At 40.9% G+C, this 24,205-nt stretch overlaps 1 protein-coding gene across 3 annotated transcripts in view; it reads right to left on the reverse strand.

Annotated features, from left to right (window-relative positions):
* Positions 1–24,205, reverse strand: part of NUP62CL (nucleoporin 62 C-terminal like) — a 119,951-nt gene that overhangs the window by 30,357 nt on the left and 65,389 nt on the right. For all 3 annotated transcript variants that reach the window (XM_037822415.1, XM_037822414.1, XM_037822413.1), the window contains one exon: positions 16,694–16,850. In XM_037822415.1, coding sequence (XP_037678343.1) covers positions 16,694–16,850 — 157 coding nt within the window. The remainder of the gene's footprint in view (positions 1–16,693; positions 16,851–24,205) is intronic.

Raw genomic sequence — 24,205 nt, forward strand, 5'->3', positions numbered from 1 at the left:
TGACCTAAAAAAGAGAAAATATTTTTTGACAATAGCCACTCTAGTACAGCCAAACACCAACAGAAAAACCACACACTCCCTCCCACACTGTGGTTTCAGGAGGACTAAGTACAAAGTGACTCTTCTACCCCACCCCCAGCTAAGCAGGTGGTGTACTCTAATTCCCCTGCCAAGTGGTATGGGTAGCACAAAGCAGTGTGTTAATCTTCCATGCCCTATCTAGTGGAAGCAGGTTGGTGCTCCAATTCCTGGTGTCAGCAAACTAAACAGAAGGAGATTTTCAATCCATTGCCAGGCAGAAGTAGGCAGAAGTGATCCTTTCCCATTTGGGTGGTGTTTAAGAGATGGAGTGGGCAACTAGTCTTCTATCCCATGCTGGATGGAATCAGGCAATGCTGATACCCCTAGTGGGGCAGTGTCAGTGAGGCTGAGGAGGGAGTGATCTTTTATTCACCACCAGGCAGAGGCAGGCAGTGTTCCAATTCCCTCACCAGGGCAGTGTCAGTGGGGCCCAGCAACAAGCTGATCCTAAAGCCCCACCTGCCAGCAATGTGACTGAATGAGGCAGAGTGAATCAGAGCTAGTAGCCTCCAGGTTTAAAACCCTCACTTCCAGTGTCAGTAAGGCCCAGAGGAGAGCTGAATCTCTGTCCCCACCTGGTGTTATTGAGATTGAACAATGCAAGTCTGGGCTGATAAGGGATCTTATGTTGCCTTCGGTTTCAACAAGGCCCAGTAGGGAGCTTAATCTCCACACCCTCTGGCAAAAACAAGACTGAATGAGGTGAACTAAAGCAGGGCTAGTCAACACTCCTCACCCAGTGGGGAACTAAACCTCCATACTCACCCAGCATCAACCAGGCTGAATGAAGTGGTATGAGGTAAAGTAGTTAAAATCCCATTTTCTCCCTCCCCTGGTTTTAGTGGGGCACAGTAGGGAGCTAAGAGTCTGCCTCTACTCTGCCTCAATTAAGCAATATGAATTATTCCTCTACTTCCCCCTGCACTGGGGTCCAGCTGGTAGCTGAGCTTACACCCAGACCTGGAGGTAATGAAGTGGTGTAACTCAGTGTCCCACATTTAAGATGAATGAGTCAGCAGGACTGAGGTGAGAGCTGAACTTCCATTCTACCTATCAGCCATGAGACAGTGTGAGTCAATGCTAAACTTCTGCTGGGATGGTATGGGCAGTGTCCAGTGGGAAGCTGCCCATACAAACCAACCAGCTATTATGCTACACCTCAGCATGACTTACTGCTAAAAAAAAGAAGATTAAATTTAACCCAGACTCTCCTAATGTAACATAAAAATGCACAGGGAGAACCTAAGATGGCGGCTAAGAGAGATAGGGCAAAAAAACACCTCTGTGAAAAATACTAGATAGAGGCCAGAAAGTGACCCAGAACACCAGTTCCAGTGACACACTAGCGGGACAAGGTCTGCTAAATCCACAGGGACCATGCACTTGGTGAAACCGGGAGTCTGCGTTCTGAAATGAGTGAGTGGGACTGCTGAATGTCCGGCAGCCACGCTGCAGTGTGGGGAAACAGTGGGTTGGCGTTTGGAGGCAGACTAGTTCTTTTTTAAAAAAACCCAAAAGTGGCTGCAGATACGGCAGCGAGGACCACACAGTAAAGTGCGGCAGGAAAGGGCTGTGCAAATGCCTCAATAATGGCATGGAAGATAGCCTTTTGCGCACCCACTGCTAGTTGTCTCGGAGTGAATAGGACAGAGGTGAGCCAAAAGGGGAAAAAAAACTATGCCCCTTGCAGCCATCTTCCTGACAGGCTGGTAACACTCCTGCACAGCACCAGGGCCACAGCCCAGAGCCGCACCAAGGGACCCAGTGTGACGGGAAGTGTTTCTGGCAACACCACACACATGCCACAATATCGGGCATGGATGATAGCCTTGCGCGCACCCACAGCTAACTGTCCCGGAGCTGGGAAGGTGGAGCTGTGCGAAAAGGGGGAATTTAACATGCCTCATTCATCCATCTTTACAGCAGGCTGGGAATGCCCCTGCACAGCCCGGCAACCCAGGGCTTCCCTTGAGGGACAGCACGCACTTGTGACATAGCACAGCCTTCCCTCAGCAAAGGCCCTAGAAGGGCACGGCTGAGAAGAGGAACCCACACGGAAATCCCAGGGACCCTACGCCAATACCAAGGACTTGTGGGTCAGCGGCAGAGACAATCTGTGGCGAGACTGAAATGAAGGCTTAGACTCTTGCAACAGCCTTAAATCTCCAGGAACACCTGGGAGGTTTGATTATTGAAGCCTCCCTAACCGCTCAGACACACGCCCCACATTCAGGGCGGACAGCACCAACAACACACCCAAACTTGGTGCACCAATTGGACCCCACAAGAACTAGACCCCCACACACCACAAAGATGAAGTTGGGGAGAACTGACTTGAGGGGAATAGGTGACTCACGGACACCATCTGCTGGTTAGTTAGAATAAGTTGTATACCACCAAGCTGTAGATCTGACAAATTAGAGATTGGTGTCTGAATAATCCTTCATATCCTAAAGGAACCCTATCAAGTAAAGCAAATGCCAAGAGGCCAAAAACAACAGAAAATTTTACAGCATATGAAAAAAATAGACGATCTGGATAACCCAAAGCCAAACACCCAAATCAAAAGATCAGAGGAGACACAGTACTTGGAGCAATTAATCAAAGAACTAAAGACAAACAATGAGAGCATGGCACAGGATATAAAGGACATGAAGAAGAGCATGGCACAGGACATAAAGGACATGAAGAAGACCCTAAAAGAGCATAAAGAAGAAATTGCAAGAGTAAATAAAAAAATAGATGATCTTATGGAAATAAAAGAAACTGTTGACCAAATTAAAAAGATTCTGGATACTCATAGTACAAGACTAGAGGAAGCTGAACAATGACTCAGTGACCTCGAGAACCACAGAATGGAAAATGAAAGAACAAAAGAAAGAATGGGGACAAAAATAAAAAAAATCAAAATGGATCTCAGGATATGATAGATAAAATAAAACATCCAAATATAAGACTCATTGGTGTCCCAGAAGGGGAAGAGAAGGGTAAAGGTCTAGAAAGAGTATTCAAAGAAATTGTTGGGGAAAACTTCCCAAACCTTCTACACAATATAAATACACAAGGAATAAATGCCCAGCGAACTCCAAATAGAATAAATCTAAATAAACTCACTCCGAGACATATTCTGATCAGACTCTCAAATACTGAAGAGAAGGAGCAAGTTCTGAAAGCAGCAAGAGAAAAGCAATTCACCACATACAAAAGAAACAACATAAGACTAAGTAGTGACTACTCAGCAGCCACCATGGAGATGAGAAGGCAGTGGCATGACATATTTAAAATTCTGAGAGAGAAAAATTTCCAACCAAGAATACTTTATCCAGCAAAACTCTCCTTCAAATTTGAGGGAGAGTTTAATTTTTCACAGACAAACAAATGCTGAGAGATTTTGCTAATGAAAGACCTGCCCTACTGGAGATACTAAAGGAGCCCTACTGACAGAGAAACAAAGAAAGGAGAGAGAGATAGAGAAATTTAACAGACTATATAGAACATTACATCCCAATTCACCAGGATAAACATTCTTCTCTAGTGATCATGGAACTTTCTCCAGAATAGACCATAGGCTGGGACATAAAACAAGCCTCAATAAATTTAAAAAAAATTGAAATTATTCAAAGCACATTCTCTGACCACAATGGAATACAAATAGAAGTCAATAATCATCAGAGACTCAGAAAATTCACAAACACCTGGAGGTTAAAAATGAGGAGGAGATGAAAACATTCCCGGATAATCAAAAGCTGAGGGACTTCATCACCAGTAGATCAGTCCTATAAGCAATGTTAAAGGGAATTGAGCAGGCTGAAAGGAAGGGACACTAAACAATTGACTGAAACCACAAGAAGAAATAAAGATTTCCAGTAAAGATCACATGGTAAATACAAATACCAATACTACTGTATTTTTGATTTGTAACTCCACTATTTACTTCCTACAGGATCTAAAATACATAAAGTATAATGATAAATCAGTGGTTTTGGACTCAATGTAAAATAGGTAATTTTTGACAAGAACTACATAAAGTTGGGGGAATGGAGGCGTATAGGAACATAGTTTATGTGTCCTACTGAAGTTAAGTTGGTATCAAAGAAAGCAAGATTGTTATAGACTTAAGATGTTAAATTTAAGCCCCATGGTAAACAAAAAGAAAGTATCAGAGAATATGATCACAGAGATGAAAAGTAGAGTATGGGTTACGAGAAGTGGGGGAAGAGGCAATGGGGAGTTAATAAGAAATGAGTGTAGGGTTTCTGTTTGGGGTGAAGGGAAATTTCTAGTAATGGATGGTGGGAAGGTGATGGCATTGCAACATTGTGACTGTGATTAATCCCACTAAATGGAATGCTTGGGAGGGGTTGGAATGGGAAGATTTATGCTGTATATGTTTCCACAACTGAAAAAAAAAAGACAGTCTAAATAGATAATGACAATTAAATGCCATAGATGATCCTGGATGAGATCTAAGAATAGAGGAGAAAAGGCTCAAAAGGACACAATTGGGGCCTAAGAAGAAAATGAAATATAGAATGTAACCTTTATATCAATGTTAAATTTCTTGAACTTCTTAACTACAATTAATGTGATTACATAAATGAATATTCTTGTTCATAGGAAATGTATATGTGAATTATATTGTTTGTTCAAGGAAGTGTGCAACTCGCTCTCATATGTTCAGAAGACAGAGCAACAGATGATGGATGCTAGACAGGGAGGGAGGGAGGGAGGGAAGGAAAGAAAGAAATGGCAAACTGACAAAATATTAAAATTGGTAGATCGGGGTATCGGTGGAGGGGGGTTGGGGTATGCTCGAGTTCTGTGTATGGGGTTTGTATTATTTTTGCAACTGTTACTGTAAGTTTGAATTCATTTCAAAATAAAAATTTTAAAAAAATGCACAGGATACGATTGAAAATTACCCATCAGGGAGAACCTAAGATGGTGGCTAGGTGAGACAGGACAAAAAAAATCTCCGTGAAAAATACTAGATAAAAACTAGAAGGTGACCCAGAGTACTGATTTCAGCGATGCGCCAGTTGTATGAGGACTCCTTGTACCAAAGGGGCTGCATACTTGGTGAAACCAGGAGTCTGCATTCTGAAACGAGTGAGTAGGCCAGCTGGAAGACCCGCAGCCGCGCTGCAGTGTGGGGAAGCCGGGGGTTGGCGGTTGGAGACAGACTGGTTCTTTTAAAAAGAAAAAAAAAGGGGGAAAAACCCAGGAACGGCTGCAGTTGCGATGGTGGAAACTGCGCAGCGAAACACAACAGGAGCGAGCTGAGCAGGCCTCTCGGTGTCGGCCGTGGAGGATAGCTCACGGCAGATACCCTTGGGACCGGGGGAGTGCAGGGGAGAGCCGGAGGGAGGGAGAAGCCCTGCGGCTTGTAACTGGATCCCCGGAGGGCTGGATAAACTCCTGCCTGGGGCCGTGCCCACAGCCCAGAGCTGCGCCAGTTGCCCCGGAGCTGGGAAGGAGGAACTGTGTGAAGAGAGGGGGGACTGAGATGCCCCGTTCAACCATTTTTGCGTCGGGCTGAGAGCACCCCAGCATGGCACGGCGGCCCGGGCTTCCCTTGAGGGACGGCGCACAGTTGTGATGTAGCACAGCATTCCCTCAGCAGAGGTCCTGGAAGATCACAGCTGAGAAAGAGGGCCCGCTCGGAAAACCCAGGGACGCTGAGCCAAGTCTGGTGGTTTGTGGGTCAGCGAGAGAGAGGGTCTGGGACGGATGCGAAATGAAGGCTTAGACTCTTGCAGCAGCCTTGAATCTCCGGGAACCAGGGGGATTTGAATATTAAAGCTGTCCTTCCTCCCTGGCCACCTGGACACACGCCCCACATTCAGGACGGATGGCTCTAGCAACACACCCAAACTGAGTTCACCAACTGAACCCCACAAGAATCATTTCCCCACACACCGCAGGGACAAGGTTGGGGAGAAGTGACTTGAGGGGTATAGGTGACTCACAGACGCCACCTGCTGGTTAGTTAGAGGAAGTGTACACCACCAACTTGTGTTTCTGAAAAATTAGATTGGCATTTTTTTTTTTTTTTACAACTTGAAAGAGCCCTGTCAAGCAAAGCAGATGCCAGGAGGCCGGAAACAACATAAAATCTCAATGCATATGATAAAACCAGACGATATGGAGAATCCAAGTCCAAACACCCATATCAAAATATCAGAAGACACACAGTACTTGGCTCAATTAATCAAAGAACTACAATCGAGGAATGAAAACGTGGCAAAGGATTTAAAGGACATGAAGAAGACCATGGCCCAGGATATAAGCGACATAAAGAAGACCCTAGAAGAGCATAAAGAAGACATTGCAAGAGTAAATAAAAAAATAGAAGCTCTTATGGAAATAAAAGAAACTGTTGGCCAAATTAAAAAGATTCTGGATATTCACAATACAAGATTAGAGGAAGTTGAACAAAGACTCAAAGTCCTAGAAGTCCACAGAACAGAAAATGAAAAAACAAAAGAAAGAATGGAGAAAAAAATTGAAAAAATCGAAATGGATCTCAGGGATATGATAGATAAAATAAAACGTCCAAACTTAAGACTCATTGGTGTCCCAGAAGGGGAAGAGAAGGGTAAAGGTCTAGAAAGAGTATTCAAAGAAATTGTTGGGGAAAACTTCCCAAACCTTCTACACAATATAAATACACAAAGCATAAATGCCCAGTGAACTCCAAATAGAATAAATCTAAATAAACTCACTCCGAGACATATTCTGATCAGACTCTCAAATACTGAAGAGAAGGAGCAAGTTCTGAAAGCAGCAAGAGAAAAGCAATTCACCACATACAAAAGAAACAACATAAGACTAAGTAGTGACTACTCAGCAGCCACCATGGAGATGAGAAGGCAGTGGCATGACATATTTAAAATCCTGAGAGAGAAAAATTTCCAACCAAGAATACTTTATCCAGCAAAACTCTCCTTCAGATTTGAGGGAGAGCTTAAATTTTTCACAGACAAACAAATGCTGAGAGAGTTTGCCAATAAAAGACCTGCCCTACTGCAGATACTAAAGAGAGCCCTACCGACAGAGAAACAAAGAAAGTAGAAAGAGATATAGAGAATTTTAACAGACATATATAGAACCTTACATCCCAAATCACCAGGACACTCATTTTTCTCTAGGGATCATGGATCTTTCTCCAGAAGGGACCATAGGCTGGGACATAAAATAAGCCTCAATAAATTTAAGAAGAAAAAAGAAAATTGAATATATTCAAAGCACATACTCCAACCACAATGGAATACAAATAGAAGTCAATAATTTTTTGAATTGTAACTCCACTATTTACTTCCTACATGATGTAAAATACACAAACTCTAAGGGCAAATCAGTGGTTTTCAACTCAACATAAAATATGTAATTTTTGACAAGAACTATATAAAGGTGGGGGAACGGAGGAGTATAGGAACATAGTTTATGTGTCCTATGGAAGTTAAGCTGTATCAAAGAGAAATGAGGGAAGGGGCAATGGGGAGTTAAGAAATGAGTGTAGGGTTGCTGTTTGAGGTGAAGGGAAATTTCTAGCGATGGAGGGTGGGAAGGTGATTGCATTACAACATTCTAAATGTGACTAATCCCACTAACGGAATGCTAGGGAGGGGGTGGAATGGGAAGATTTAGGCTGTATATATGTTTCCACAGTTGAGAAAAATAAAAAATAAAAAAAAAATTAAAACAGTCTAAATAGACAACCATTGAATGCCAAGGATGACCCTGGATAGGATCAGACGATGGAGGACAGGAGGCTCAAAGGGACATAGTTGAGACATAAGGAAAAGGAAATATAGAATGTAACCTTTGTTTCATTGTTGAATCTCTTGTACTTCTTAGCTGCGCTTAATGGGATTGTATAAAAGAATGTTCTTGTTCATGGGAATTGTATATGAGAATTATAGTGTTTGTTCAAGGATGTGTGCAGCTAGCTCTCATATGTTCAGAAGACAGAGGAATAGATGATGAATGATAGATAGGGAGGGAGGGAAAGAAATAACGGTGGGACAACATGTTAAAGTTTGTGGATCGGGGGGTATCGGGGGGGTCAGGGAATGCTGGAGTTCTGTGTATGGGGTTTGTATGGTTTTTGCAAATGTTCCTATAACTTTGAATTTATTTCAAAAGAAAATGTTAAAAAAAAAGAAAATTACCCATCATACTAAAAATCAGGAAAATCATAACTTGAAACTGGAAAGACAATCAGCAGACGCTAACACTGAGAGGTATCAGATGCTGGAATTATTTTTAAAGGTTTTTTAAAAAGCCATCAGAAAAATGCGTCAACAAGCAATTATGAATATTCTTTTAAAAATGAAAAAAATTGGGAATCTCAGCAAAGAAAAAGAAGTTACAAAAAAGAACCAAATAAAAATTATAGAACTGAAAAAAATTTAATAATCAAAACAAAAAATTCACTTGAAGGGTTCAGTACTGGAGTGGAGATGGCAAAGGACAGAATCAATGAATTTACAGAAAAACAGAGAGAAAATAGGCAGAAAAAAACAAAAGAATTCTCAAGAACTCAGAGGACAATGACAAAAGAGCAAACATTCGTATGATCAGCAACCCAGAAGAAGAGAGAGAGAATGGGACTGAAAAAGTATTTGATAAAATAAAGGTTGAGGGGATGGGGCAAGATGGTGGCATAGAGAGGTGTGGAACTTAGTCCTCTAGAGCAACTAGTAAATAGCCAGGAACAACTAGTAAATAGTCTGAAACAACTGTTGGGGGACATCTGTGACTGTTCACACATCGTACACCAGTCAGGAATGGGTAGAATGGCTGAGATCGCAGCATAAAATCTGTTAAGTAAGACTCAGAGCCGGCGCCCCTTCCTCCCAGCACAGCAGACTGTGTTGCAAAATTTCGCTGTGGGAGAAAGCAGCAGTCCCTGTGGGGAGCAAGGGAATGTAGCTCAATCAAACTCTAACTGCAGTTTTATTTTTTTTATCATATTTTTTATTGTAGAATATAACATATACATAGAAGTGATAATTTCCATGTGTAATTTAGCAAATAAAGAGCAAATTTCAAAGAATGTTACGAGTTACAGTTGCACAGTTTCAGTTATTTCCTTATTGTGAAATATAACATATATACAAAAAGGTGATAACTTTCAAATTACAATTTAACAAATAGCTATAGAACAAATTTCGAAGGATGCTGTGTGTTACAGTTACACCATTTCAATTCTTTCCTTCCGGCTATTTTAATACCCTAGAAACTAAGAAAAAGAAAATTATGTAGAAATTCAGTATTCATAATTCTTCGTTAAATTCCATCTTGTCTGTTGCTATCCAGTTTTCCCAGAACTATTTATTGAACAGTGTGCTGGTTTGAATCTGTTATGTAGCCCATAAAAAACTATGTTCTTTTAATCCACTCTTGTGGGGGGCAGACCTGTTGTGGGTGGGATCTTTTGATTAGTCCAACTGCAGTTTTAATTTAACAAATTTGGACTATTGAATACAAGCTAAAAGCACAGACAAGCCCTGAGCAACAGGAAACTGAGGTCCCTCCCTGCAGAGAGGAGGCAGGGCTGAAGAAAAAAAAAATACATAATTAAATAAAAACAGAGGCTTTTGGAGACGGTTGAGCTCAGAATACTGAAAAATGGCTGTGTCCCAAGAAAAGGGGCACAGACAACTGGGTACAAACAATGGTCAACCGGCAAAACTGAGGGGCTTGGGACTGGCTCTGAAAAGGGGCTTTTGCTCTTTTTCCTTTTTTTTTTTTCTCCTCTCATTCTAAGCAGCTCATTAGAGAAAGCCTCAGGCACTTTCAACTGTCTGTGCTGACCCAGGCAAGGGTAGAGTTAAGAGAGTCAGAGAGACAAAGGAGGAATTCAAGTGTAGAAGATAACTCCCTGGGGGGTGTATCTTCCCTAAGGAAAGGGGGCAGGGCCCAGCTCAAGTGGCAGCCCTCCCTCAGAGAACTCAGACCCCGGGCCCGGGGAAAAAAAAGTGAGGGCATAGGAATCCCACAGTCTCACCCGCCTGGGTCAGACAAAGCCTGTGGTCAGAGGCAAAACGACTCTGAGGACAATTAAGTTACCAAACACCACCATCTGCTGGACAGTCTACACGCCATGTATGGAAACCCAGCCCTGTTTTGGCTGAGAAATAGGGAAGACCCAACTGTTAAAGTAGGGCTCCAAAACAAATCCAGGTCTTGTTAGCCAGTGGAAAATAGAGCACCACTGGAAACCAGAAGATTTGTATTACCACACATAGTGAACTTGCTAGGGTGCCCAGTGCCTACCTACCATCCCTGTGGCAGGCCACAGTGGACACCTGATTTTGGGGGGAAGACTGAGGGGCAGAGCCAATCTGACAACTGGCCAGGGAGAGAAAAAAGAAAAGACAGAGATCAAAGTCAACCAATAAGAAAATCTTATGCAAAAGGAAGAAAATAACCTCCAGAATAAACCAATCAAGAAAGTCAGATGCCAAGACACCAGCCAAAAATCACGAGCTGGCGTGATTAGGAAATGGGAAGATATGGCCCAGTCAGAGGAAGAAACTTATATTTCAACTAAGATTCAGGAGTTATAACAACCAATTTTAGATGTTCAAACAAATATTTTAAATCAAATAAACAAGGTGAGAGAGAATGTGACAAAAGATAAAAAGGATATAAAGAAGACACTGGGGGATCATAAGGAAGAATTCATAAGCTTGAAAAAACAAATGGCAGAACTTATGGAAATGAAAGGCACAATAGAAGAGATGAAAAACACAATGGAGACATACAACAGCAGACTTGGAGAGGCAGAAGAAAAGATCAGTGAGATGGAGGACAGGACATCTGAAATCCTGCACACAAAGGAACAGATAGGGAAAAGAATGGGAAAATACGAGCAGGGTCTCAGGGAACTGAAGGACAACCTGAAGTGCATGAATATATACATTATAGGTGTCCCAGAAGGAGAAGAGGAGGGAAAAGTGGCAGAAGGAATAATAGAGGAAATAATCAATGAAAATTTCCCAACTCTTATGAAAGATGTGAAATTATAGGTCCAAGAAGTACAGCATACCCAAACAGAGTTGATCCAAATAGACCTACTCCAAGACACTTACTAATCAGATTTTCAAATGTCAAAGACAAAGAAAGACTTCTGAAAGCAGTAAGAGAAAAGCAATCCATCACATACAAGGGAAGCTCGATAAGACTAAGTGTGGATCTCTCAGCAGAAACCATGGAGGTGAGGAGGCAGTGGTATGATGTATTCAAGATACTGAAAGAGAAAACTGCCAACCAAGAATCCTATATCCGGCAAAACTGTTCTTCAAAAATGAGTGAGAGTTTAAAATATTTACAGATAAACAGACACTGAGAGAGTTCGTCAATGGGAGATCTCCTCTACAGGAAATACTAAAGGGAGTGCTACAGACAGATAGGAAAAGAAAGGAGAGAGAGGCTTGGAGAAGAGTGTAGAAATGAAGATATCAGGAGATAGAAAGAGCATAGAGATCTGGCATTTGATGTTGAAGGAGTATAGAATGTTCTAGAGGATTGAATGTATAGCTCCAGAAATGGCTAGCACAATACCGTGATGGTGGCACAATATTGTAAGTACACTGAAAAAAAGACGACAGTGAACACGGTTGAAAACAGAAGGTTAGGGCTATGTATGACACCAGAAGGAAAGATAGACAGTAAAGACTGGGACTGTATAACTTAGTGAAACCTAGAGTGGTCAATGAATGTGATTAAATGTACAAATATAAGAATGTTTTTGCATGAGGTAGCAGCAGGAAGGAATGAAGTTGTGAGGTATGCAATGAAGTGAATGGACTGTGAGGACAGTGGGTTGAGTGAAATAAGTCAGAAATGAAAATACAAACATAATGCTTCACTAATATTGACTATAATTATGTGTAAATTCAGAGAATTGAATCTGGGAGCATGGGTTATAAGGGGAAGGTTTATGTGGAGGTTCCCATATTGTAAGCCCTTACAGCAGTCACATTTTTCATGAGTTTTAACAGTGATTTCTAGGTTTTGAGATTCTGAGCTGTTTGTGTGTGACGTGATTGGTCCCTGGAGCTTCAGGTGTCTGTGTGGCAACTGGTACTTGGAGCCAGAGTTCAGCAGCTGTGTCAGCATCCCCCCATGAATCAACAGTTAAAGAGGCTGAAAAATAGATCAGACTTCAATTGGAGAAATGAACGAAATGGACTTGGTTGAGATTGGGGTGGATCAGACTGAAGGGTAGAGGATGATATTAACCATGTTTTAAAGCTTTGGCTTCTGTGCAGGACCAAAGGAAGAGATGGTTATATGGGGCAAGGTCTGAGTTTTCTGGACCACACTATATGGTTTAACTTGTGCGGTCAGCTTACTCAGATGCTGTAATTGCATGGAGCCTTGACTGGGGAGTCAGACCTTGTTGGTTTGTGCAGGTTGGCAGGAAGCCCCAACACAACCCACAGTAAAGTGGGTGGAGAATAAAGAGTATATGCAGGGCCCCCTTGAGGGACTGTGGAAAAATGTGGAAATGTTGAACTTCCTCAGCTGGGGAATTCCTGGTGTTCTCACGGGCACTGGGGACCACCAGCTTGGTGGGTCGGGCCCTTGATCTTGGGGCTTGCCCTCATGAGGCTTGTTGCTGCAGAGGGGAGGCTGAGCCTGCTCATGATTGTGCCTGGGAGTTGCCCCTGAAGGGCCTCTTTTGTTGCTCGGCTGTGGTCTCTCTCTCTAGGCCAGCTTGGCAGGTGGGCTTGCTGCCTTCCCCTCTACATGGGACATGACCCTCAGGGATGTGAATCTCCTGGCCGTGTGGGGCATGGCTCCCAGGGATGAGCCTGGACCCTGCATTGTGTGACTGGGAGGGCCTTCTGGACCAAAGGGGGTAAGAGAATGGAGGAAAGGTAGGGTTTCAGTGGCTGAGAGATTTCAAGTGGAATCAAGGGGTCATTCTGGAGATTACTCTTGTGCTTTGCATAGATGTCCCTTTTTGGTTTGTGGTTTTTTGGAGTGGTTGGAGGGAGGTGTCTGGGACTGCTGGACTGCGGTCCAGTGTCCTTAGTTTTTGAGGGCAATCATATAGCTGTATGGCTTGTATGGTGTGGCCGTGTGAGTGTTGGGGCCTTGTGGCTCACACTCCCTTTGCCCAGCGTGTGGATGCATGAGTGGAAGGATGGGGACAGGGTGTGGATTGACAGTGTGGGGGAGGAGGGTGTGAGACATTCTGGGTGTTCTTTTTACTTTTATTTTTATTCCCATTTTTGTTTTTTGGAGTGATGAGAATGTTCAGGGGTTGATTGTGGTGATGGTTCACGGCTGTATGGTGATGCTGTGGACAATTGTTTTATGCTTTGGATGGTTGTATGGTGTGTGAATATATTTCAATTAAAAAAATAAAAGAAAGGGGTGGGGGGATGGGGGTGTGGGATGTTTTGAATGTTCTTTTTTACTTTTATTTTTGTTCTTGTTTTCACTTTTGTTTTTTGGAGTGGTGGGGATGTTCGGGGATTAATTGTGGTGTTGAGTGCATGGCTGTGTGGTGAGGCTGTAGGCAGTTGTGAATTTTGGATGATTGTGTGGTATTTGAATATGTTTCAGCAAAATTACATAAAAAATATAAAATAAAGGTTGAAAACTTCCAAAATTTGGCAAAAGACATAACCCCAAATATTCAAGAAGCTGAGCAAATCCCACTCAGAATAATTTAAAGAAATCCATGCTAACATACATCATAATTTTGTGAAAACTAGACAAAGAAAAAATTCTTGAAAGCTGCCAGTGAGAAATGACATATTACTTAAAATGTAACACCAATTGGAATGACAGAAGATTTCTCACATGAAACTACAGAGGCTAGAGGGAAGAGGCTAAATATTTTTCAACTATTAAAAGAAAAATGCTTTCATCTGTGACTTAGGTATCATGTGAAAATGTCCTTCAGAACTGAAGGGGAAATGAAGACATTCTCACACAAAATAAAAAAAGCACATATGTTGCTAGCAAACCTCCCCTTGAAGATTGGCTAAACAGAATTGAAATAAAAACAGAAGGAGGCTTGGAACTTCATAAAGGGAAGAAGAACACTGAAATGGGTAATAACAAGAATAAATATAATAGACTATCCTACTTCTCATGAGTTTCTTAAATCGTATTTGATGGTTAAAGCAAAAATTATAGCACCATCTGTGTTCAATATACATAGAAGAAATAATTGAAACAATTATACTTAAAAGGTAAGGAGAGTTAAGGGGACTAAATGGAAGTAAGATTTCTACACTTCACTCCAGGTGGTAAAACACTGATATAACTAGCTTGTTATGTTACATATATATTATAATACTTAAAGCAAGCAATAAGAAAACTATACAAAGCCATATACCCCAAAATGCTATAAATAAAAAAAGATGTAACCCTAAAAAATGTTCAAATAATCTACAGGAAGGTAAGAAAAGAGAAAGAGAAAAACAAAAAAGGAGGCAACAAACAAAAAACACAAATAATAAAATGGCAGACTTAAGCACTAAGATATGAATAATAACCTTAAATACAAATGGGCAAAATAAATGGCAGAGATTGCCAGAGTTGATAAAAAAAAAAAAACCTGATTCAACAATATGCTGTCTATAAGAAGCACAACTCAAATACAAGAACATAGATAAGTCAAAAATAAAAAGACAGCAAAAGATATACCATGCAACATTAATTTTACTAAAGAAATGGCTATATTAATATCAGATAAAGTAGACTTCAGAGCAAAGAAAATTACCAGAGACAAAGAGGACTATTACATTAATGATAAAGGAATGAAGGCAACAGGAAGGCTAACAATCCTAAATGTGTAGGCATCAAACAACAGAGCCTTCAAATACTTAAAGCAAAAACTGATAGACCTGAAGGGAGAAATCCATATTTATAGTTAAAGACTTCAATAAGCCACTCTCCATAACTGATAGAACTACTAGAACAAACTATTGTACTCAACAAGTTGGATGGATCTCAAGGAACTATGATGAGTGAAAAAAAAAAAAAACAATCCCAGAAGGTCACATTTGTACAACATTCCTAAAATGTCAAAATTATAGAAATAGAGAAGAGATTAGTTGTTGTCAGGGATTAGGGAAAGGGATGGGGGAGAAATAGAGACTATTCGTTGCCAGGAGTCATAGAAAGGCAGTGGAGGTGTAGAGAGCTGGTTGTGGCTACAAAAGGGCAACAGAAGGGATCTTCCTGGTGATGGAACTGTTCTGTACCTTGACTATATCAACGTCAATATCCTGGTTGTGATATTGTATTATAGTACTGCAAAATGTTATCATTGGGGGAAATTAGGTAAACGGTACACAGGATGTTTTTGTATTATTTCTGACAACTACATGTGAACCTACAATTATCTAAAAAACAAGTTTAATTAAAAAACCACAAATATTAGAAAAGAGCATAGTACAGTTGTTCTAGTTTGCTAAAGCTGCCGGAATGCAAAACACCAGAGATGGACTGGCTTTTATAAAAGGGGGTTTATTTGGTTACACAGTTACAGTCTTAAGGCCAGCCATAAAGTGTCCAAGGTAACACATCAGCAATCGGGTACCTTCACTGGAGGATGGCCAATGGTGTCCGGAAAACCTCTGTTAGCTGGGAAGGCACGTGGCTAGTGTCTGCTCCAAAGTTCTGGTTTCAAAATGACTTTCTCCCAGGATGTCCCTCTCTAGGCTGCAGTTCCTAAAAAATGTCACTCTTAGTTGCATTTGGGATACTTGTCCCCTCTAAGCTTCTCCAGAGCAAGAGTCTGCTTTCAACGGCCGTCTTCAAACTGTCTCTCATCTGCAGCTCCTGTGCTTTCTTCCAAGTGTCTCTCTTGGCTGTAGCTCCTCTTCAAAATGTCACCCACAGTTGCACTGAGTTCCTTCTGTTTGTCAGCCCATTTATATGGCTCCAGTGATTTAATTTAGACCCACCCTGAATGGGTGGGGTAACACCTCCATGGAAATTATCCAATCAGAGTCATCACCCACAGTTGGGTGGGGCACATCTCCATGGAAACACTCAAAGAATTACAATCTAATCAACACTGATATGTCTACCTACACAAGATTACATCAAAGATAATAGCATTTTGGGGGACATAATACATTCAAACTGGCACAATAGTATATGAGAAAATAGGCTCTAGACCTTGACTGCCTGAATTTTAATCTTGGCTCAACCACTACCAAATGTATGACTGACTATGAGCAGGTTATAAAATTTCTATGTGCCCTAGTTTTCTTATCTATAATATGGGAACAAAAATAGTGCCTACTACATTGGGTTATTGTGAGGATTAAATGATATGATGTTTTTAAAGTAAATGTCATATTGCTAAGCATATAGTAACTCCACAGTAAATTTTAGCTACTATTAGTAATAGTAATAATTGTATTATAATGGTGTTCAGAAGGCAAAGGTGTGCTGTTGGCTGCTCAACTTATTAAGGTACAGAAATCCATTTTTCCAACTGTTCACTTGTCTCTAAGTCATTTATGTAACTCCAAAATACAACTCTAAAGTTATACAAGGAAATAATGCCTTGCACAAAATAAATAAAATGAAACTCCTGCAAATTTTCAAATTACAGACTTACCTAACCATCAAAGTAGAAGGTACAAAATTAACATTGACTGGAACATTGTTATTAATCCCAGTTGATGTCAGTGGTTTTAGATTGAAGGTAAAACCACTGGTGATTGTAGTAGTGGTGGTGGTGGTGACAGTGGTGGTAGTAGTGGTTGAAGTTGTAGCTGGAAAATAAAATGTATAATGTTAGTCCTTTATCAGTCAAGGATAAAAAATATAGAGGAATTTTTAAAATGTGAATTTAAACTCAAAGTACTTGTGGATTTGAACTCAAAGTTGTTCTAATATGAAGTAATATATTGTAGGCTAGGCATCTGGAATTAATCCCGCTGAAGAAACATCCTGGATAAATTCATAGAAAAATAAATCTTACAACTTAAGCAGCCCTACTATCATTTAAATAATTAAATCAATCCCCATAATTTTCCCATAAAGAAAACTCCAGGTCCAGATGGCATCTCTACTAAGTTCTACTACATGTTCAAAGAAAGAATAACTGCAATCTTACACAAACTTTTTGCACATCTATATATTTTCATACTTACATGAATATGTCCATGTAATTAATTCCTAGAAATGAAATTGCTAGATCCAAGGACCAGCATGCTTTAAATTTTAATATATCTTGCCAAATTTTGCCCTACCAAAAAGAATGTGCCAATTTATACTCCTATCAGTAGAGGAGAGTGCCTGTTTCTCTACATCCTAGCCAGTAACTGATACACATCTTAGTCAACCTAATAGGCAAAAGCCTTTCAGAGTTTTATCTACTATCCTATGTGTCTTTTTCTGTTTTTCTATTAGAATGCCCTACTCTATAGATGAAAACCTAAAAATACTTCATGGCCTAGCTCAAATTCTTCTTTCCCTATGTTTATTGCCTAACTCTCTCCTATTCATAGTTATCTTATACTTCTCTGAACTTCCATAGCACTTTTGGAAATATGGAAAGAATCAGGCTCTAGGCAGATACAGAAATATTTCCAAAAGTATAGAAAGAATCAGACTGTAGGCCAAGGGATTTGAAAGGGCTGACAGAAGATGGGCAGGAAGTAGAATTAAGGGGCTATGATCAGGTCAAAATTAAGAATAAGTTGAAACAGTAAGGTAGAAAAAGAGATAAGGAACCCAATAGGTTGTGAGAAGGAAAAACAGAGAGAGAGAAAAGCAGATAAAGGGAGAGTAGCTGAATTATGCTTATGTGATAATAGATTCAAAAGGTCCGTAAAACTGCCTTTAGAACATCTCAAGTTCCAATTTCCTTAAAGTTCAATGCTATTACAATTCCTGTATTAGATTTCCACAGGATTTCATTTCCCTTTTTGGACACAAGGATCCTTACAATAAATCCTTATTCTTTGTGATAGCTTTTGTGAGGGTAAAATCAGTTCCACAGAGGACCATGCCCAATCATAAAGTTCCCCTGGGGTCACTAATAGAACACCAGAGAGAGTCCATATTTAATCCAATATGGCATTCTTTACAACCACATGCCATTATATACTTCATCTGAATATAAAAGTATTATCTAAAAGGAAGTCCTTCCCCAGAAATGCATAAAATTATGACACTATCAATAGGTCCCCACCCCTTTATTGATTCATTTATTCAAACACTGAGCAACTACCTGCATTCTAGACAGAAAAACATAAAAACAGATTTTTTTAAAAAAGGAGTCCTCATAACAGAGCTTACTTAATAGAAAGATGATTTTTTTAAAGAAATCTGTATTTCCTGATATAGATATATGTCCAAAGATGTATCCTTATAGGAAAAAGAGCAAATTCTAGGACTGTATTTATAACATAATCCCATTTATGTAAAACAAATAAATATAATGTATGCTTATATATGTTTGGGAAAAAAAACTGGAAAGATAAACATCAAACTGTTCTCTCTAGAGGGAGTGATATACATGTATGCTTTAAAAATATATTTTTTAAAAACACAAAAAAACCATAACCACCACTAAAGAAACAGTTAAACAACCAAACAATTATCCCTCCCCAAAGATGTTGAGTGATGCTGTCAGGAAATTAATACCTGTCAGCCAAACAAAGGAGTCTTGAATCTCATAAAGAATGGTATGATGATTTTAAAATTGTTAATACAAAATATATCATTTTTACTTATCTTTTATGCTATTTTAAAAAGGTAAAAATTAGCTGTTAAAAAATAGGAGATAATATCCAAATAACAATGTTTCAATTAATATCAAAGAAAGCAATGATTTGAGAGTGAAGGTTCTATCACAGTTTGATTTTGCAAGTTACTACTTTGGCCTAAATCACTTAACACAGGCAACTCTACTACATTATTTCTGTAGTAAAGGGAAACATCATTCTATAAATAACATGAAATAATTGCATACCAAATTTGAATTTACATTTACATAAGACTCATTCCTATGATCTTAAAAATTGTATAAATAGATTAAGACTCGGGCAAGATGGCGGCATAGAGAGGAGTGGAAGCTAAGTAGTCCCCCTGGAACAACTACAAAAAACCAGAAACAACTAGTAAATAATCCAGAATAACTGCGGGGGGACAAACGAGACCATCCACTCATCATACACCAATCTGAATTGGGAGGAATGCCCGAGAACACAGCATAAAATCTGTAAGTAAAACCTGCAGAACCAAGTCGTGAGACCCCCACCCCCATAGCCCAAGCTGCAAAGCCTCGTGGTGCCAGAGAGAAGCTCTCTCCCATCAAGCGAATATAGCTCAGCTGAGCTCCAACTGGGGTTTTAAGTAGCGAGTGTGAACTGCTCACTACAGGTACGCAGCCCCAAAAAACAGACAGAGGCTTTGGGTGACGACTGACCTGGGAGAGCCAGAGGGTCGCCTTGGACTGGGTCTGAAGGGGACTATCTGTTTCTTTTTCAGCTCAGTGGAGAAAGCCCCAGTCATTTTCAGTTTCCAGGGCTGTGACTCTGGGAAGGGTGGAGACACCACAAGCAGAGAGCGAGACCACTGAAATGCTAATGACCTCCACCTGGGGGGTCTGTCTTCTCTAGGAGGAAAGGGGTGGGGCCCTTTCCATTCAGAACCAGACCCCAGAGCCTGGGGGAACATGGCCATACCTCCTCACACCAGTCAAGAATTATAGGCTAACAGGCATCACCTGCTGGGCAGAAAAGCACAGTGACCTGAGGCATCAAAGGGTGGAGCAATTTTCTAAGACACACCCTCAGGGAAAACAGATACTGAATATTTCTTCCCTCTGGGACCTGAGCCTGTTCTGGTCTGGGAAAACCTGATTTGGATAACCAAGGAAACCATGCCTAGACAACAGAAAATTACAACCTACACTAAGAAAAACAAAGTTATGGCCCAGTCAAAGGAACAAACGTACACTTCAACTGAGATACAGGAATTTAAACAACTAATGCTAAATCAATTCAAAAAGTTTAGAGAAGATATTGCAAAAGAGATAGAGGCTGTAAAGGAAGCACTGGGCATGTATACAGCAGAAATCAAAAGTTCAAAAAAACAACTAGTAGAATCTATGGAAATGAAAGGCACAACACAAGAGATGAAAGACACAATGGAAACATACAACAGCAGATCTCAAGAGGCAGAAGAAAACACTCAGGAACTGGAGAACAAAACACCTGAAAGCCTACATGCAAAGGAGCAGATGGAGAAAAGAATGAAAAAATATGAGCAACGTCTCCGGAAACTCAAGGATGAAACAAAGTACAATAATGTACATATCACTGGTGTCCCAGAAGGAGAAGAGAAGCGAAAGGGGGCAGAAGCAATAATAGAGGAAATAATTAATGAAAATTTCCCATCTCTTATGAAAGACATAAAATTACAGATCCAAGAAGCGCAGCATACTCCAAACAGAAGAGATATGAATAGGCCTAAGCCAAGACACTTAATAATCAGATCATCAAATGTCAAAGACAAAGAGAGAATCCTGAAAGCGGCAAGAGAAAAGCGATCCATTACATACAAAGGAAGCTTAATAAGACTATGTGCGGCTCTCTCAGCAGAAACCATGAAGGCAAGAAGGAAGTGGTGTGATATATTTAAGATACTGAAAGAGAAAAACCACCAACCAAGAATCCTGTATCCAGCAAAGCTGTCCTTCAAATATGAGGGAGAGCTCAAAATATTTTCTGACAAACAGACAATGAGAGACTTTGTGAACAAGACACCTGTCCTACAGGAAATACTAAAGGGAGCACTACAGGGTGATAGAAGACAGGAGTGCGTGGTTTGGAACACAATTTTGGGAGATGGTAGCACAACAATGTAAGTACACTGAACAAAGGTAACTATGAATACGGTTGAGAGAGGAAGATGGGGAGCATGTGAGACACCAGAAGAAAGGAGGAAAGATAAAGACTGGGACTGTGTAACTTGGTGAAATCTAGAGTATTCAACAATTGTGATAAAATGTACAAATATGTTCTTTTACGAGGGAGAACAAGCAAATGTCAACCTTGCAAGGTGTTAAAAATGGGGAGGCATTGGGGGAGGGATGCAATCAGCATAAACTAGAGACTGTAACTAATAGAATCATTGTATTATGCTTCCTTTAATGTAACAAAGGTGATATACCAAGGTGAATGCAGATAAGAGGGGGGGATAGGGGAGGCATGTTAGACACTTGACATTGGTGGTATTGTCTGATTCTTTATTCTACTTTGATTTAAGGTTATTTTTCCTTTTGCTGCTTCCTAGCTGTCATTTTTTTTTCCTCTTTCTTTTGCCTCTCTACCTTCTTTGACTCTCCCTCCTGCCTTGTGGAAGAAATGTAGATGCTCTTATATAGATAGTGGTGAAGGTGGTGAACACGTAAATGTATGACCATGCAGAAAACCATCGATTATTTACTTGGGATGGAATGTATGGTGAGTGAACAAAACCATATTAAAAAAACAATGGGTTGATGACAAAACCTCGAGGGCAATATACTGAGTGAAATAAGCCAGACACATTAGGACAATTATTGCAGGGTCTCACTGATAGGAACTAATTATAATATGTAAACTCATAGACATGAAATCTAAGGTACCAAGATATAGGACGAGGCTTAAGAATGGGGAGTGGTTGCTTAGTATGAGCAGAATGTTCAATTAGGATGAACTTAAATGTTTGGAAATGAACAGCGGTGTTGGTAGCAAGATGTGAGAATAACTAACAGTGCCGAACGGTGTGTGAATGAGGTGGAAAGGGGAAGCTCAGAGTCATATATGTCACCAGAAGGAAAGTTGGAGGTCAAAAGATGGGAATGTATAAAACTGAATCCGACGGTGGGCAATGTCCATGATCAACTGTACAAATACTAGAAATCACTTCCATGAACCAGAACAAATGTATGACAATACAATTAGAAGTTAATAATAGAGGGGCATATAGGGAAGAACTATATACCTATTACAAACTATATACTACAGTTAGTAGTATTTCAACATTTTTTCACAAACAGTAACAAATGTACTATATCAATACTACGAGTCAACAATTGAGGGGGGTTGGTTAGGGATAGGGGAGGATTAGAGTTTCCTTTTCTTTTTTTCTTTTTTCACCTTTCACTTTTTTCTTGTCTGGAGTAATGAAAAGTTTCTAAAAATGGAACAATAATTAAGTGTGATGGATGCACAGCTGTATGAGGGTACCCAGGGGCAAGTGATTGTACACTTTGGATCTTTGGGTAATTGTATGGTATCTGAACAATCTCAATAAAAATGAAAAAAAAACTTGTATAAATAAAATAATGAAAATATCCTTTAAAAGATCATACTGGGACTGGTGAGCTGTATGTTTTAGTTACTCCTCCAGGAAAGTAGGTAGAAAGCCAGGAACTGCGTGGACTGGACACCACAGAGCAATCTGATTTTGGGCATACTTCATACAACACTCATGAAAACGTGGAACTGCTGAGATCAGCGAAATCTGTAAGTTTTTGTGGCCAGGGGACCTGCACCCCTCCCTGCCAGGCTCAGTCCCGTGGGAGGAGGGGCTGTCAGCTCCGGGAAGGAGAAGGGAGAACTGCAGTGGCAGCCCTTATCGGAAACTCATTCTACTGATCCAAACTCCAACCATAGATAGACTGAGACAAGAAACCAGAGAATCTGAGAGCAGCCAGCCCAGCAGAGAGGAGACAGGCATAGAAAAAAACAACACGAAAAACTCCACAATAAAAGAGGAGGATTTTTGGAGTTCTGGTGAACATAGAAAGGGGAGGGGCAGAGCTCAGGCCCTGAGGCTCATATGCAAATCCCGAAGAGAGGCTGATCTCCCTGCCCTGTGGACTTTTCCTTGATGGCCCTAATTGCTTGTCTCTTAGCATTTCAATAGCCCATTAGATCTCTGAGGAGGGCCCTTTTGTTTAATCCTTTTTTCTTTTTCTAAAACAATTACTCTAAGAAGCCAAATACAGAAAGCTTCAAAGACTTGCAATTTGGGCAGGTGGAGACAAGAGCAGAACTAAGAGAGCTCTGAGACAAAAGGCAATAATCTAGTGGCTGAGAAAATTCACTAAACACCACAACTTCCCAAGAAAAGGGGGGTGTCCGCTCACAGCCATCATCCTGGTGGACAGGAAACACTCCTGCCCATCGCCAGCCCCATAGCCCAGAGCTGCCCCAGACAACCCAGTGTGACGGAAGTGCTTCAAATAACAGGCACACACCACAAAACTGGGCGTGGACATTAGCCTTCCCTGCAACCTCAGCTGATTGTCCCAGAGTTGGGAAGGTGGAGCAGTGTGAATTAACAAAGCCCCATTCAGTCATCATTTCAGCAGACTGGGAGCCTCCCTACACAGCCCAGCAGATGAGAACTGCCCTGGGGGAATGGCACTCACGTGTGACATAGCACAGTCATCCCTCAACAGAGGACCCGGAGTGCACAGCCTGGAAGAGGGGCCCACTTGCAAGTCTCAGGAGCCATATGCCAATACCAAGGACTTGTGGGTCAGTGGCAGAGACAAACTGTGGCAGGACTGAACTGAAGGATTAGACTATTGCAGCAGCTTTAAAACTCCAGGATCACCAGGGAGATTTGATTGTTAGAGCCACCCCCCCTCCCTGACTGCCCAGAAACACGCCCCATAAACAGGGCAGGCAACACCAACTACACACGCAAGCTTGGTACACCAATTGGACCCCACAAGACTCACTCCCCGACTCACCAAAAAGGCTAAGCAGGGGAGAACTGGCTTGTGGAGAACAGGTGGCTCGTGGACGCCACCTGCTGGTTAGTTAGAGAAAGTGTACTCCGCGAAGCAGTAGATCTGATAAATTAGAGATAAGGACTTCAATTGGTCTACAAATCCTAAAAGAACCCTATCAAGTTCAGCAAATGCCAAGAGGCCAAAAACAACAGAAAATTATAAAGCATATGAAAAAACCAGACGATATGGATAACCCAAGCCCAAGCACCCAAATCAAAAGACCAGAAGAGACACAGCACCTAGAGCAGCTACTCAAAGAACTAAAGATGAACAATGAGACCACAGTACAGGATAAAAAGGATATCAAGAAGACCCTAGAAGAGC

Source organism: Choloepus didactylus, chromosome X, assembly GCF_015220235.1.
Source record: "Choloepus didactylus isolate mChoDid1 chromosome X, mChoDid1.pri, whole genome shotgun sequence".
Taxonomy (NCBI): domain Eukaryota; kingdom Metazoa; phylum Chordata; class Mammalia; order Pilosa; family Megalonychidae; genus Choloepus; species Choloepus didactylus.